Raw genomic sequence first — 17,879 nt, forward strand, 5'->3', positions numbered from 1 at the left:
CTTAGAGCAGAGTTGGGTTCTGCGCTCAGTGGGGAGTCTGCTGCAGGATTCTCTCTCTCCCTCTGCCGTTCCAGCCCCCCCCCCCGAGTCTCTCTATCTCTTTCTAAACTAAATAAATAAATCTTAAAAAATAAAATAAAATAAAGTAGCCCTCAATTTTAAGGATATAAAAAGTCTTTTTAAATAAATTTGTCATGATAATATGTTTGAATTTGAACTTATATGTTATGCATTATTTGAGTCTTGCTTTACAAACTTTATTAATGGCATTACCTTTGTTTCCGAAGTTTAGAAGATGAGCTATTGAGAGATTAAATGAAAGATAAAGTCCATTGAGATAATTACTTTGAAAATAAGTTCTTTTTGGCAAAAAAAAAAAAAAAAAAAGTCTTCTGAAGATGAAACATTCTGAAAGTTCATGTCAAGTAATTTAGAATTCTGACTCAGTATAATAAAATAGAAACCAAAGTAAATTATTAAAAAAATAATAACCCCATCTGTAAATAGTAAATAAGATATGTGAGTGAGGTGAATAAGATAGTAAATAAGTAATAAATAGTAATAGTAAATAATAGTAATAAATAGTAATAGTAAATAAGATATGTGAGTGAGGCACACAAAATCAGATACCATGTAAAATGTCAACTCAATAACCTTGGAAAATAAATATTTCAGTAATGCATTTAATGTATGTTTAAAGGAAGATCAGAATAAAGCATTTTGAAGTAAAATCAATTTGTAATTTTTGAAATATACATTGCTAATATTCTGACAAGGTGATTCCTGTTTTATGCAATATAACATTTGCAAACATTGCATAACTACTTTTAAAATTAGTCTTGAAATGTATACCTTACACTCATTTAATAAAATATATTGAATTTGCTTGAGATATACATATCTTTGAGAAAAAAAAAACTCAAAAGCACCTAAAGTTAGAACAATATTTGTACTAAAATTTTCTGTACTTCAAGAATGGCCGAGAAAATTTGCCAAATCTGCAGCTTTAGAAACACACTTTTATTTTTTTACTTAGTGGATTTTCCTCTACTTTACCCAGAAGTTTGTTAATCTAGCTGAGTATACCTCACAGAACTTAATCTGGCAGTGTTTTTCCCAAATTTCTGCTTAAATAAAACAATTCTAGAAATGATAATGTGTACATTTACAACCTTTTTCCAGTAATGTTTGAGTGATGGATTACTAATTCCACTTGTAACACACAGCATTTTGTGTCAAGGGCAGTCTTGACATAATGAAAAGATGAAAGGAAAATACATTTAAGAGTGAAAGGAAGAAAAACATTTAGTAAGCAATTTGTACTTTATAGAAATGAAGGAAACAATTATTTACAGACTACAGGCATGCATGTTTCAAAGTTGGAAGCTAGTCTGCCATTTTACATGAGAATATATTTCCTAGACATGAGTGTAAAGCTAAAGCAGTAACTGTAATAAGCTTGTTTTGCTAGGCACATGTAGGCAAGTCTCTTTAAATAAACTCAGAGTTTTGCTACATTTCTTCCATTCCCAAAATATCTTCTCACCCCTTGCAGTAAAGGCCAGCATTATGTGTTGAAACATGAGCATATGAACAGTATATTCACTGAATTTTTGCAATTTTCTCTTTACTCTGAGGATGACCAGAAGGCAAAAACTTTAGTAAATGAGGCTGATATTTAATCTAGAAAACAGCTTTAGGAATCGGATAAGAAACAAATCTTTTAATTACCACAGTGTGTGATCTACAGATAATACATCAAAAGCACTTAAGTGTGTACACAAGTTCCAGCTGCTTAGCCTAAAAACAATTAACTACAAAATCTGTAATGCTTATGTAAACCAACAAGAAATAAAGGAAATCAAATAGCCTCAGAACAAAAATGTTTAGTTGAGCAGTTTGAACTCACAGACTCCCTTCTTGCCTTTATTAGACCAAATGATCACTGGTTACCCTTGCTTTCTTCCTCTCTTTTTCTGTAAGCTTTATTTAATAACTGGATTTCCTCCTGGTAACCATCCTTCTCTTGATGCTGCCGTTTACTGTTTTGCCTGTGTGCTTCAACAGTGTCCGGAATGGAGATGTTGATATCACCGTCAGGATTACTCGTGGGTAAAAAGAGAGAGTATGAGGCTGTTTCCCCTAAATCACAGGAAACAAATCTGTTTTCTTTCCTTGAGTAGCGTAGGGATGGAGATCTGACCTGTGTCGAGGACTGGCTGATGTTACTAATGATTGACACAGTGTCCAAGGCTTCTTCATTATCACAAATTTCGAGAACTTCCAAGTGTATTTTCACGCTGGTGTCCGCAAATGTGGAGGGAGTGTCTTCTGAGTTTGGTTCATGGCCAACACTTTTGGATCGATAGACTTCTATTTTCTTGGAGGCTGGGGTTATTTTTTGTCCTTCTGCACTTACCTCATAGGTAGATAGAGATAGGGTTTTCCCTGTAGGCGCTTGGAGAGACACGGTCCCCTGGAATGCGCACAAGGGAATGGCCAGGGCACCACCAGAACGCTGGGGACAAAAACAAATTGTTATTATTGAAAACTGGTTTCTGAAATTAGGCCATTTGGAAATTCATTTTATTTATCACTGTGGTAAAGTTTTTCCATTTTATCCAAAATGCATTTCCCTAGAAACGTTTATCAATGAGATTTAAATTCTTCCATCTAAAACCTATAGTTCAGTTTCTCCTAGTCAAATATAACATCTAAATGAGGACATCCAGGAACCTATTTTTTGAAGATAGAGGACATATTCTTGTAGTTTAAGGCAAATTTGAGTATTGCTGGGCGCAGCAGTAGATGTTTCCAAAGGCAGAATGTGGGCCAAAAATTGAATGCATATTTACAATCTGGAATTGCTTTTATGTTTTTGTTACATTAAAAAGTTTGCATAGGTTGAAAGAAATGCAGATTGTTATCAAAATGCACTTTCTTCCTGCTTAGTATGTCAGAGAGAATAATAATTGTGAAACTGTGATTCAGATTAAGTATGAAGTATATTTCAGCTGTTAGGTTTGAGCATACAGAAGAGGAACCAGATGTCCCAGGACTGTGCTAAACTGTGCTACACCATGCTTGCTTTTTCACAGAGAAATCACAGTCACTAAAGTAAATCCAATAATAGAGAACTTCCTCACATCTCTGCAAAAAATGTTCTTAAGGTTAGAACCTTCTATATTATATTTAAGACTTCACATGTTAAGATTTTTAAAAATCTGTACTCACCATGGATAAGTACTTAAGAAATGAAAGAAAACAGACTAAATCCTATAATAGCCAGTATTTTATATTATTGATTCATGCCTTCTTACTTCAGTTGACTTGTTTTCTTTTTCAATTACGTTAGTCTCAGAAGATACCAAACTCCTAGAGCAATGTTCTGAAAGCTAGATTCCCAGATTGGTGTCATCAGCATTACCTTACAAATTGTAAGAAATGCAGATTTTTTTAGCCCAATTCCAGATCTACTGAATTAGAAACTTCGGGGATGAGTTCCAGTGATCTATTTTAACAAGCCCTCCAAGTGATCCTGCTGCACAGTAAGGTTTGCAATCCCTAACTAAAGAAATGTTTTAGTCTGGAAAAAGAAAGGGTAGGAAGATGGTCAATAGACACTTTTTATACATGTGCTGTCTACCTAAAAGTTACTTTTTAGCTGAGTTACTAACTAAATTGGCTTAAATGTGTCTTTACAGGGGAATTGGCATGAGGGCTCATCATATTTTGCCAATTTAGGATGATCAACCTTCCTGTTTGCCTGTAACTATGCCAGCTTTAGCACTGAAATTCTTGCATCTCAGGAAACCTCTTAGTTCTAGAAAAACCAGGATAGTTGGTCACCTTATTTGCCATGGGCATTCTGTAAATGGACCTAAGTGTGGCTGGAAGAAGGCCAGGACTTCTCTTCTACTAAAAGAAATTTTTAAGGGAGGATGTATCATAAGATTCATTTAGGTGCCTTCATGCCCAATTCTTTGAATTTAAGGACAATGAAAAATACAGTCTAGGATATATGAGACATGTTACCAGTCTTTTGCAGTTATTCTCTATGGAGAGATCTTGAATCCTCTTTATCCATAAAGGTTCCTGGGAACCTGATTTTAGGGCTTTGTACCATAAAGGGTTGAAAACTTTGAACACTTACATTATAAAGTTCAGCTTACCCTTCTGCTGAGGCAAAGAACGTCATCAACTTCACATGTGTGACTGAAGCAGGGAAATAGGGACAATACTTAGGTTCATTACTATACCAAAGCATTGTTTGAGTGGTAGCAACTTTCAGCAAAGGGGAAATGGCCTTCATTTATTTATTTTTTTTAATTTATCCATTCATTAAACATTTGCTGAGTGTTATAGTAGTCCTCCCTAGCCACAGTTTCACTTTTCACAATTTCAGTGTGATCTGACAGCAGACTATCCTCCTTCTGCAGAAGGTCAGTAGTAGCACAACGCTATGTCACAGTGCTTGTGTCATTCACCTCACTTTCATCTCATCATGTAGGTATTTTATCATCTCATCACAAGAAGAAGGGAATAAATACAGTGCAATAAGATAGTTTGAGAAAGACAGAGAACACATTCCCATAACTTTTATATACTGTTTTAATTGTTCCATTTTATTATTAGTTATTTCTGTTCATCTCTTACTGTGCCTAATTTATAAATTAAACTTTAAAAAAAATAAAAAAATATAAAAAAATAAACTTTAGCATAGGTATGTTTGTATAGAAAAAAGCATAATAGATTTTGGGTTTGGTACTAACAAGGGTTTCAGACATCCCATTTTGGGTCTTGGAATGTATCCCCTACGGATAAGGGGCGAGTACAGTGCGTATAAGATTCTGAACTTTCATTGGTACACAGATGTACTATCTCTTCCTTCAAAGACCTCATAGATATAATTGGGTGACAAAAGCATGTAACAAAGAAAATAAAATCTTAGTTCCAACTATTTTAGTAGAGATAAGAACCAAGCTCTATGGAATCCAAGGAATGACCACTTTTGGTAAAGAGATTTCATACCTGGATGGCATTTGAAATTGATCTTAAGAATTAAGAAAAGAGGAATCAGAAAAGACCCCGAATAGCCAGGGGAATTTTAAAAAAGAAAACCATATCTGGGGGCATCACGATGCCAGATTTCAGGTTGTACACAAAGCTGTGGTCATCAAGACAGTGTGGTACTGGCACAAAAACAGACACATAGATCAATGGAACAGAATAGAGAACCCAGAAGTGGACCCTCAACTTTATGGTCAACTAATATTCGATAAAGGAGGAAAGACTATCCATTGGAAGAAAGACAGTCTCTTCAATAAATGGTGCTGGGAAAATTGGACATCCACATGCAGAAGAATGAAACTAGACCACTCTCTTTCACCATACACAAAGATAAACTCAAAATGGATGAAAGATCTAAATGTGAAACAAGATTCCATCAAAATCCTAGAGAAGAACACAGGCAACACCCTTTTTGAACTCAGCCACAGTAACTTCTTGCAAGATACATCCACGAAGGCAAAAGAAACAAAAGCAAAAATGAACTATTGGGACTTCATCCAGATAAGAAGCTTTTGCACAGCAAAGGATACAGTCAACAAAACTCAAAGACAACCTACAGAATGGGAGAAGATATTTGCAAATGACGTATCAGATAAAGGGCTAGTTTCCAAGATCTGTAAAGAACTTCTTAAACTCAACACCAAAGAAACAAACAATCCAATCATGAAATGGGCAAAACATGAATAGAAATCTCACAGAGGAAGACACAGACATGGCCAACACGCACATGAGAAAATGGTCCGCATCACTGGCCATCAGAGAAATACAAATCAAAACCTACAATGAGATCCCACCTCACACCAGTGAGAATGGGGAACATTAACAAGGCAGGAAACCACAAATGTTGGAGAGGATGCGGAGAAAGGGGAACCCTCTTACACTGTTGGTGGGAATGTGAACTGGTGCAGCCACTCTGGAAAACTGTGTAGAGGTTCCTCAAAGAGTTAAAAATAGACCTGCCCTATGACCCAGCCATTGCACTGTTGGGGATTTACCCCAAAGATACAGATGCAATGAAACGCCGGGACACCTGCACCCCGATGTTTCTAGCAGCAATGTCCACAATAGCCAAGCTGTGGAAGGAGCCTCGGTGTCCATCGAAAGATGAATGGATAAAGCAGATGTGGTCTATGTATACAATGGAATATTCCTCAGCCATCAGAAACGACAAATACCCACCATTTGCTTCAACATGGATGGAACTGGAGGGGATTATGCTGAGTGAAATGAGTCAATCGGAGAAGGACAAACATTATATGTTCTCATTCATTTGGGGAATATAAATAATAGTGAAATGGAATAGAGGGGAAGGGAGAAGAAATGGGTAGGAAATATCAGAAAGGGAGACAGAACATGAGAGACTCCTAACTCTGGGAAACGAACTAGGGGTGGTGGAAGGGGAGGAGGGCGGGGGGTGGGGGTGAATGGGTGACGGGCACTGAGGGGGGCACTTGATAGGATGAGCACTGGGTGTTATTCTGTATGTTGGCAAATTGAACACCAATAAAAAATAAATTTATTATTAAAAAAATGAAAAAAAGAATTAAAAGATTTACAGTTTCAAAAGCTTTGCTTTCTGAGTCGTAAGTCATGAGAAGAAGAAATTAAAAACTTCCTATCCTAAGAACAATTTTTATCAAAGACAGAAATTTGCTTTTTCTATGGACTGAAATAAAAATAAAAATGGACTGAAATATTATTTTTTTAAAGATTTTATTTATTTATTCATAGAGACACAGAGAGAGAGAGGGGCAGAGGAACAGGCAGAGGGAGAAGCAGGCTCCATGCAGGGAGCCCGATGTGGGACTCGATCCAGGGTCCCCAGGATCACAACCCAGGCTGCAGGCGGTGCTAAACCGCTGTGCCACCAGGGCTGCCCTGAAATGTTATTTAATCAGAAAAGTTGTCATTTAATGATGTGAATTATAAATACTTCCTTCTTCATTCTGAGAGCTAGTAATATGAAAACTTAACTTCCTTACATTATACTTTATTGCAAGAAGAAAAAAAGGCCCCATCTCAGTGCTTAAAAAATTGTTTTCTCTTCGACATAGTACACTATATAAACAAAGTCCTATGGAGTACACTAGTTTAAAAAAGAAAAATGGGATGAGAAACTGAGTCCTCATACAGTGTTTAGCAGTATTGGCATGTCTGTCTTAAAAGAACCTTCACTAGAGCATCAATAGTATGACCGTATCTTTATCTGTATCTTTATATTAATTGTGCATCACTGATGAGCAGTTCATATAAAAGCAGATGTGATAAAGATTTCTTTGTATCTGATATCATACATCCACATAATGTGATTTCAGTAATTCTCTCATGTTAACTTTACTTAAATGAACAAACAAGCTTTACTGAGTTATTAAATGACATTAACGACATTCAAGAATTGCATAGTGCCAGAGTTTAGCTAAGTACGAAGTCTGTTATTTGAAAATAGTACACAAAGTCTTGTGTTATCAAAACTAGACTTTGACGGGTGCCCGGGTGGCTCAGTTGGTTAAGTGTCATGATCTCATGGGTGGGTGGTGAGACTGAGCCCCACGTTGGGCTCCATGATTAGCAGGGAGTCTGCTTGCAGATTCCCTCCTTCTCTTCCTCCCACCACTCGCACACTCATGGGGCTTGCTCTTTCTCAAATAAATCTTTAAAAAAAAATTACACTGTGAAACATTCTTTTTTTTTTTTTTTTAGATATTTATTTATTTATTTATGATAGACATAGAGAGAGAGAGAGGTGCAGAGACACAGGAGGAGGGAGAAGCAGGCTCCATGCCGGGAGCCCAACATGGGACTCCATCCTGGGACTCCAGGATTGCACCCTGGGCCAAAGGCAGGCACTAAACCGCTGAGCCACCCAGGGATCCCCAACTGTGAAACATTCTTATTCAAAGGGATAGTCTTCATTTGAGAGTCACACAAGTCAAAACACAGAGACAGATTGTACAGAAGCAGATGTGAGCATACATCTTTACACTTTTAATCCACAATTGACATGTTAATTTCAGCAAAATGGTACTGTCACTTTAAGCCAATTTGGTAATTTTAATGTTACTGGTTATGAAAGTATTTCATGTATAAATTTATTTTGCTTTTAGATTTGTATAAGGACTGTAAATGTAAAGAGTTTTACTGAATATTATTTATACGTCCTTAAACAAAATCATAAAAATTTGATTGGACAGTAAGATTCATGGATTTATTCTTTTCTTTCAGAGAGACCTGTATGTTATTTAAGTTAGAGAAACATTCCTCCAGGTGAGGGAAAATGAGACCTTGAATGAAGGGAGAAGTAAAAGGGATAGAGATTCAGGAAGACATCTAACAATTTGAGTAAAATAAACAATTTCCAACTGTCTTGCAATATGGAAGGAAGGCTAAAATGGAGAGAGATAAGTAGCAAAAAAAAAAAAACAGACTAACTGAACCACTATTATGTATTAAGATTGGGTTAGCTGATGGGTCTGTAGCAAGGAATGAAGAGGCTGTCATATCTTAAGAGTTCATAGAATACACAAATACCAAGCTCGTAAACAATTGCATTTCCATGTGACTCATGCTACCAAAGACCTAGGCTGGAGAATTATAAGAATATGGAATAAAAGCACGTAACCAAGGTGGACTGAAGGAAAAGGAGACCTGGACAGGGCTCAGTTTTTATAGATGAAAAGAAATACTTGAAATCAGTCCTACTCTTTAGCATTGTTCTTAGCTAGATAACAGTCAAGGAAAAGGAATATGAAACATAAATATTGAGCAGGAAGAGATACAATTATCACAATTTTCATGTGAAAATGTCTACTTAGAAATTCTGAAGAAGAGACTCTAAAAAAGAACTAATTTGGAAATTTAGTAAGGTTGCTAAACTGTGGGTAAATGTTAAGACATCAATAGCAGTTACCAATTAAAAATATATTTTAGGGATCCCTGGGTGGCGCAGCGGTTTAGCGCCTGCATTTGGCCCAGGGCGCGATCCTGGAGACCCGGGATCGGATCCCACATCGGGCTCCCAGTGCATGGAGCCTGCTTCTCTCTCTGCCTGTTTCTCTGTCTCTCTCTATCTCTCTGTGTGACTATCATAAATAAATAAGAAAAAATTAAAAAAAAAAAAATAAAATAAAAATATATTTTAAAAAGGTCCCATTCAAAATAGTAATAAACCTATAGAAATATGTGAGAGCAATATGAAAAAACACTATAATGAAAGAACTCCTGAATAAATAGGAGACAATGTTTCCACATGGGAAAACTCTATTGTAAATATGGCAATTTTATTTCATCAATTTAGTACAATTTTAATAAAAAAACTTAATAGAATATCAATGAAATTTTACTTGGCACATGCAAGTTCCTCCTAAGATTTATCTGCAAGAATCAATGTTTATGTATAACCAAGAAATTTTGGAAACAGACTAATAAGGTAGATTTACAAACATAATATGAAGCTACAGTAATTAATACAGGTTGATAATGGCAAAATATGATAAGTAGTCAAGAAACAAAATATAGTATATCACAAAGATGGCATTTCAAAATAGAATCAATTGGCTTTCCATTATAAAATTAAATTAGATTCCTTTTCATGTTATAAGCAAAAATAATTCCTTGAGTCTTAATAATGCCTTTTAAATGCTGTTTGAGGAAGACCTTTACAAATCTGGAATGAAAATCAGAAATGACAAAATAAAAGGGACAGATTTTATTGCAGAAAAATTGAAAATGTCTGTGTAGAAATTGATGCTGAAAGCAAAGGTAAAAAAACAAATGGCATCCTAGGAGAAAATATTTGCAGCATACATAAGACAAAGTTTTATAGTTATAAAGAGTTTCTCCGAATCAATGAGATAAACATCCCAAAAGAAAAAAAGGAAGTGGGCAAAGCAATTGAAGGAAGAAATACAAGTGGAGAATAAACATGTGAAAAGATACTCAATTTCACCAATAATCAAAAAAATGTAAGTAAAACAATGGTTCATTTTTAGCATCTCAGATTGCCCTCCACAAAGAGAAAGGGGCGGGGGGGGGGAGAAAGAAAGGAAGAAATAAAAGGCTAGAATGCCATCTTTAGAGTACATTTTGATTGTAGTTGATTATAAAATAAAACTACATATACTTACCAGCAATCCTATTTCTGTGAGTCAGTCCCACCACCAAATATCAACACATAGTATTGTTTATTTCACCACTGTTATAAGTCCCCAAATAGAAATAACCTAAATGTACTGGAAAACTGTCTTGAAAGAATGAGATAAAGCTGTAAGTCTTGCCTGGGTAAAATAATTTCGATACATTTGGAGTGATAATAGCAACTTTAAGTTGCAAAACAATATGTAAAGTATGATCTAATTTTCTTGTAGGAAAAACACCTACCAGAAAGCAACTCAGCAAGCGATACCTGTACCAGAATAAAAGATACAGACACACAGCACACACATATATTCTAGGCACAGGAAATATCTGAAAGGCTACATTCCAAACAATTGTTTCCTCTGGAAGTGGGCGGGGGGGGAGGACTTCAACTTTTATGTTTTATATGTCTAAATTGTTTAATGATGATGATGATGACTTTGCTTATGGAAGTCTATTAGGTAAAAGAGGAGGCAGAGAGTGCAAAATATTACTAGAAGGGCATCCAGGATGTGGGGTAGGCTACTGAGTGGGTGCTGTCTATGATGATAGCTCAGAGTTCACTTTGGTAGTCAGTTTGGAGGTTGTGCAGTATTTGGGGTTTGTGCTATATTGGAGGTTTGTTTCTGCTGCATTTGGGGTTTATGCTATTTTTAGGGTAGGAGAGAGGACACAAGGTGCGTGCAGAGCACTGTCACAAAATTTTACTCTGATGGTTGATTGATTAGAATGAGAGTCCCAACTGGGGTATAGTTTATTTTCTATCCCCTTTTTCCCCCATTTTTTTAAAGAGTAGCAAATGGTGCTTTTGACAAGAAAAATAAACATTTTAGAATATCAGAAATGAAAAGGATCAATCATATGGACCTAAGAAGACAAAATAAAGTGACTAGGGTCTGTCATGAGTCAGATTCTCTTCACTAATTTTACTGTGAAAACTAGTATAAACATTTGAGTCCAACAATCTTTCAATGCAAACATTAAGTTCAAATAAAGAATCCCACTTCAGAAAAAACACATATAATTTGAATCACAAACTGCAATGTCATCCACAGATTTGTAAGCCATTCAAAAAGTTCAAGAATAATTTCAAAGTAAGACTAAAAGTAAAAAGCATTAAATCTTAAGTGAAATTTAACATTAATTGTGAGGAGATTTAAAAAAAACCCTGTTATTATTGGTTTAACTTATCTTTATCTTTGTACTGGGTTGACTAGTGTGTCTCATCCAAATTTATATCCACCTATACCTTGTGAATATAGTGTTATTTGGAAATAGAGTATTTTCAAACATAACCAAACTAAAATGAGGTCATAATGGATATGGGTGGGCCCTCATCCAGTGACTGATATCCTTTTAAGAAGAGAAATTTGGACATAGACTCACATAGAGGGAAGATGGCCACGTGAAGAAAGAGACAGCACTTAGAGCTATGCTATTATAAACCAAGAAACGATCCTCCCCTAGAGCCTGCTGACACCTTGACTTTGGACTTCTGGCCTCCAGAAATATGAGACAATAGATTTCTGTTGTTTTAAACTGTCTTAAGTTTGCAGTAATTATTTGTTACAGAAGTTCTAGGAAATTAATACAGTGTTTTATGCAAACAGGTAAAAAATACTTATGAAAAACATTTGCAAAGTTCTACAGCTGCCCATTTTCTTCTGGAGACTGGAACTGTGTAGCATTTTTGCCAAATCCAAGCAGAATGTAATCTCCTCCAGGGAAAGGAATATTTCCTTATGGGTCTTTATTTTCTTTATCATCTATGCCAGTGCCTGACACGTGGTAGGCCCTCAAAAAATATTTGTTGAATGAGTAACCATGTGCATGAATGAATGAATCTGCAACATTGACCTTGTTTTAGATTCCATATTTTAATTTACTAAAGCAGAAAACAATAAGATCATCTTTCAAAAGTGTTAGTGTTTAAAATTTATTTTTTTTATATTTTAACAGCCCTATATAATAAAAGATAATAGTTGCAGATGCATCAGAAGGTGATTTTAAACATATCCTTTTTATAAAAATAAAAGAACATTATGGGAATGAATTATAGGTGAATGTTTACTGCATGATTAAAAAAGTGATAAGATTCAGAGAGCATAAAACTAGTCATTTCATAGTCTCTACTTTCTTTCCATTTAAAAGTCTATGAATTAGCATATGCTGTCAGGAATAATGATAATCCATTATTGCTGTACCCCTGAGCGTAGGTGGCTGGGAGCTTTTTTATTTGGAAATGAAAAGCAGTCTCTAAACCTCACAAATGCTTCAGGAGGAGAGAGCGTGCCATGTAAACACATTAGCACAAATAATCTGCTGTGATAATTGATTCAGACTTACTGACCTTGGGCATATTGAACTTTTTATTTCTTTACTATAAGCCTCGGTGGGTTCAGGGTGAAATTATAATATAAAAGAGCTGCTCCAAATTTCTCTCCTAACAAGGTGAAGTATTGTGTTATCTGAATCACTCAATTTAAGAAAGACATATTATAACACGTACAATCATAGCACTTACCAAACCACGGAGTTCTTATTTCTCATTTTATAAAGGGAGAATTGGCAGCCAGAGAGATGAAGCCACTTTCCCAGGGTCACACAAGTAACAGTAGGATAGATGTCTTGATGCCCAGTTAAGTGTTCTTTCCAATGTACCATGTTGTCACTTTAAAATAAGTCTGCTTTAGCCAAGAGTAGATCATGGGTTTTCTGCCCTGGAAGCTAGAATCCTATCACAAACTCATGAGTAATCCAAGTGACTAACAATTTTAATCTAAATTAAAATATAGATGATCTTTAGGTTATTTAGGTGAGTCTTAGGCATCTAAAAGCACAGACATTGAAAAAATAAGTCAAGCAGACCATCTAAGATGGTTTGAAGGAGAAGAGATAAAGACACTAAAAACAAAAATAAGAGGGAGAATGAGAACTTTGTGAGAAAACAATAAACTAGAGTTTTAATAATTTACTTTTGGAATTTTATTTAAAACTGTGTGATTGCAATATTTTCGACTTCTAAAATATTCCTTGTGTCATCTTCCCAGCTTCATTTAAATGTTTAGTACACCAGAATAAGGAGGACACATGAATTACTCAAGAAAAAGAAATAAGGGGCACCTGGGTGGCTTAGTGGTTGAGTGTCTGCCTTTGGCTCAGCATGATCCCAGGGTCCTGGGATTGAGTTCCGCATCAGGCTCATCACAGGGAGCCTGCTTCTCCCTTTGCCTATGTCTCTGCCTCTCTATGTCTCTCATGAATAAATAAAATCTTTTAAAGAGGGCAAGAAAATAAGGACCTTTATAAAGGGCACCATGTATCATTGAAAGTGCTAGGTTATTTAACACATTTGACTTAATCCTCACAGATCTTTAAACTGTAAATTAAGCCTCCTTTTTTTTTTAATGATTTAAAGTTTCACAACTGAATAACAAATTTAGGATTTATATCCATCGTAACAAATATTTATTGATTCTACTAAACAGAAGCCATATGTCAGACTACTTACCAAGCATTTTATATACATTTTCTTACTTGATTTTCTTATCAACCTTACAAAATAGAGACACTCATTATCCCAATTTTGTAAATAGTGTAATTGAGCCATGGGGATATAAGTCAGTAAATGGCATAGTCAAATCCCAATCCAAGATTATCTCAAACACTCTGCTCTTAGCCATTCTGTTACTACAAGTCATAATGTTTGTAATAAAATATGAATAATATCTCATTCTCCTAACCCAGTTAGAACCCACTATGTCCTGTGAATGATTAATTGATTCACACCAAGAAATGAAAGGAGTATTTAGAGAAGGTACTTGAGAAAATGGTTTTAAAACAGGTCCTAAAAGATAATTTCAGTAGGCAGAAAGTAAGAAAAATGAATTCCAGGATGAGGGAATAGTAAGACCAAAGGCAAATGGAATTTGGTGGGAATGATATAGTACAAGGAAATGAGACTAGAAACAGAGGTTGGGCCCAGGGCAAGGAGCCCTGTATACCAGGGTAATGAGTTATGATTATATTCCATGGGCAAGGGGCAAATGTGATTTTTGTTTTCACACTTATGGAAGGAAAGAAATTAATATGTATGGAAGTCTACTATGTGCAGGCAGTGCATTTGGCACTTTACATGTGAAATCTAGTTTAATACAACAATCTATAAGGGAGATAAAAATTATTTTGCAGACAAGCAGATTGAGGTGTGGAAAGGTTAACCAACTTTCTTAGGTTACAATGTTAAGTTTTGAACTGTGATCTAAATTCAACCCAGACTCCAGATGTTTTCTACTATCCCACTTAAAGTCTAAGAAGATGATGGGGATCCTGTGAAAGATAGATTGGAGAAAGGGGACCATGGCGTCAGGGAGATCAGTCAGCAGGTTTTAAAAGCCACTGTGCGCCAAGGGTAAGGGAATCTGAGTTTCAATACTGGTAGTGGAAATGGCAAATTTGAGATGGGCTCCAGGGGAATTGCAGAGGCAAAATTTGCATACACCTATCATAGAACTCAGTTGAGTCACTGTCGTTATAATCCTTACCTTTCTAAGTCTCAGTTTCTCATTTGTAAAATATGAAGAATAAATGAGCTAATGAATGTAAAATGATTAGCTGAGTGCCTCACACAATGTGCTCCATAAGTATTAGCTATTAGGTATTATTGGGAGGTGAGTAAGACAGGAACCCATGATGTCTTTCAGATTTCTAGTGCCAGTAGTTGCAATAAGGAGATCAGGAGGATGTACATAAGGTAATACTACCTTTGCAGTCTTCATCTCCTAATCAGGCAGCATGTTCCTCTGCAGTATTTTGTCCTAATGGTCTAAAGATGCTAAATAAAAGCCAGAGGTTATGAGAATGGGTTAAAAACATGACAACTACACACTGTCTATGAAAAACTCACTCTAGATATAATGCTACAGGCAGGCTGGAAGTTGAAAGATGGAAAAAGATATAGCGCACAAATATCAATCAAAGGAAAGCAGAATTGGCTATATTAATATCAGATAAAATAGACTTCAGAGCAGAGAATATAACTAGACACAGGGAGGATTATTACATAGTGATGAAAATATAAGTCTACCAAGAAGATACAGCAAACCTAACTGTGTATACACCAAATAACAGAGTTACAAAATACATAAAGCAAACTGATAGAACTGAAAGGAGAGATGGTCAAGTTCACAGTTGCAGCTAGAGATTTCACTACCCTTCTCTCAATAATTAATAGAACAGCTAAACAGAGATCAGCAAGGATATGGAAAAATACCATCAACTAACATGATCTAATCAATATTTGTTGAAAATTTTATAGAAGGAAAAACTTTTATTTATAGAAAACTATCCAATAAGAGCAGAATACAGATTATTTCAATGTAACATATACCAAGATAGATTGTATTTGGGACATAAAATAAATCTCAATAAATTTAAAAGAATTAAAATTATACAGAATGTGTTCTCCAGCCACAATGGATTCAAGATAGAAATTAATAGAAAGATAACAGGAAAAATATCCAAACTTCTAGAAAGTAAAGGCACTTCTAAATAATCCACCAGTCAGAGAGAAAGTCTTAAGGGGAAATAAAATAACATTAATTGAATGAAAATTAAAACAACATATCAAAATTTGGGGGATACATCTAAAGCAGTGCTGAAAAGGAAATTTAAGGACTGAATGCGTACATTAAAAAAGAGGAATAGTCTCAAGTCAATAATGTAAGCTCCTGCTTCAGTAATCTAGGAAAAGAAGAGCAAAATAAAATCCAAGCAAGATTAAGGAAAAAATCCTAAAGATGAGAGCAGAAATCAATGAAATAAAAACAAAACAGTAGGGAAAGATCAGTGAAGCAAAGAACTGCTTTTTTTTTTTTTTTTTTTTTTTTTTTAACAGATCAGTAAAATTGGCAAACCTCTGGCAACACTGACAAAGAAAAAAAGAAGACACAAATTACCAATATTGGGAATGAAATGAGCCATCATCACAGTCTCTGCAGAGGATAAAGAAATGTTACAAACCACTTTACGTACTTAAATTTGACAACTTAGAATAAATGGACTAATTCCTTATAAAACACAAACTATAATAATGCACCCAGTATGACATAAATAATTTGAATAGCCCTATAATTATTAGGGTAATTGAACTCATAATTTTAAAACTCTTAGAAAGAAATCACCATGCCTAGATGGTTTCACTGGAGGAATCTGTCAAACATTTAAAAGAGAATTAATATAAATTCTACACAGTATCTTCCTGAAAGTAAAAGATGGAAGGTAGTTTTGCCTTGTTACTAAAACCAGACAGTAAAAAAAATAAAAATAAAAAAAAAATAAAACCAGACAGTATGAACAAAAATAAAAACAAAAAACTACAGATCTATATTATTTATTAATATATATGCAAATATCCTTAACAAATATTAGCAAATGGAATTCAGTCAATAAGAAGAATTGTATTCCATGGTTAAGAGTTTATTCCAGAACTGCAGGGCTAATTTCAGTATTCAAAAATAAGCTGATGTGATCCACCATATTAATAGGCTAAAGAAAAAAAATCACATGCTTATATCAATTGATATAGAAAAACAACTTGACAAAATTCAACATCCATTCTTGATAAAAGTAGGAATAGAGAGTAAATTTCTCACTTTGATAAAGAAAACCAAAAAACAAAACAAACCTCTAGCTAACATTTTACTTAATGGTGAGAAACTCTTTTCCCTTAAGATCATGAACAAGATTAGGATGTCAGTTCTTACCACTCCTGTTCAACAAAGTGCTGGAACGTCTAACCAGTGCAATAGTCAAGAAAAGGAAATCAGATGTGGATCAGAAAGGAAGAACTAAAACTTCAGACGCCATGACTAGCCTATTTAGAAATTCTCAAAGAATATAAAAAGTCATGCAACTAACCAATGAGCTAATCAAGATTACTTGCAAGTGGGATGCCTGGGTGGCTCAGCAGTCGAGCGCCTGCCTTTGGCCCAGGTCATGATCCTGGAGACCTGGGATTGAGTCCCACATCAGGCTCCCTGTATGGAGCCTGCTTCTCTCTCTGCCTATGTCTCTGCCTCTCTGTGTGTGTGTCTCTCATGAATAAATAAATAAAATCCTTAAAAAAGAAAAAGATTACTTGCAAGTTAAACCTACAAAATCATATATATTTCTATATGGTAGCAATGAGCATATGGACATCAAAATAAAAAATACAATACCATTTACTGGCTCAAAAAAGGGGAGACGTAACGTAAAGACTGCTAACTCTGGGAAACGAACTAGGGGTGGTAGAAGGGGAGGAGGGCGAGGGGTGGGAGTGATTGGGTGACCGGCACTGGGTGTTATTCTGTATGTTGGTAAATTGAACACCAATAAAAAAAAAAAAATAAATAAAATAAATAAAATAAAAAATAAAAAATAAAAAAAAAATAGAACGGCAAAAAAAAGAAAAAGTGAAATACTTAGGTGTTAATCTAACAAGACCCGAATAGAATTTATATGCTGAAAAAAAAATTACTTATATGCTGGAAACTACATAAAGGAAACCAAAGATCTAAATAAATGGAGAGATGACATATTGCATACATGGACAGGAAGACTCAATAAAGTAAAGATCTCAGTTCTTTCCACATTGTTTAATATAATTCCTATTAAAATCCCATCAAGATTTTTTT

At 35.0% G+C, this 17,879-nt stretch overlaps 1 protein-coding gene across 1 annotated transcript in view; it reads right to left on the minus strand.

Annotated features, from left to right (window-relative positions):
* Positions 1-667: 667 nt before the first annotated feature.
* The window catches only part of GPR149 (G protein-coupled receptor 149), a 65,857-nt gene continuing 48,645 nt past the window's right edge, over positions 668-17,879 (minus strand). Inside the window, exon 4 of the mRNA XM_038571267.1 lies at positions 668-2,518. Coding sequence (XP_038427195.1) covers positions 1,943-2,518 — 576 coding nt within the window. The 3' untranslated portion in view covers positions 668-1,942. The remainder of the gene's footprint in view (positions 2,519-17,879) is intronic.

The sequence above is a fragment of the Canis lupus genome, chromosome 23 (assembly GCF_011100685.1).
Source record: "Canis lupus familiaris isolate Mischka breed German Shepherd chromosome 23, alternate assembly UU_Cfam_GSD_1.0, whole genome shotgun sequence".
Taxonomy (NCBI): Eukaryota; Metazoa; Chordata; class Mammalia; order Carnivora; family Canidae; genus Canis; species Canis lupus.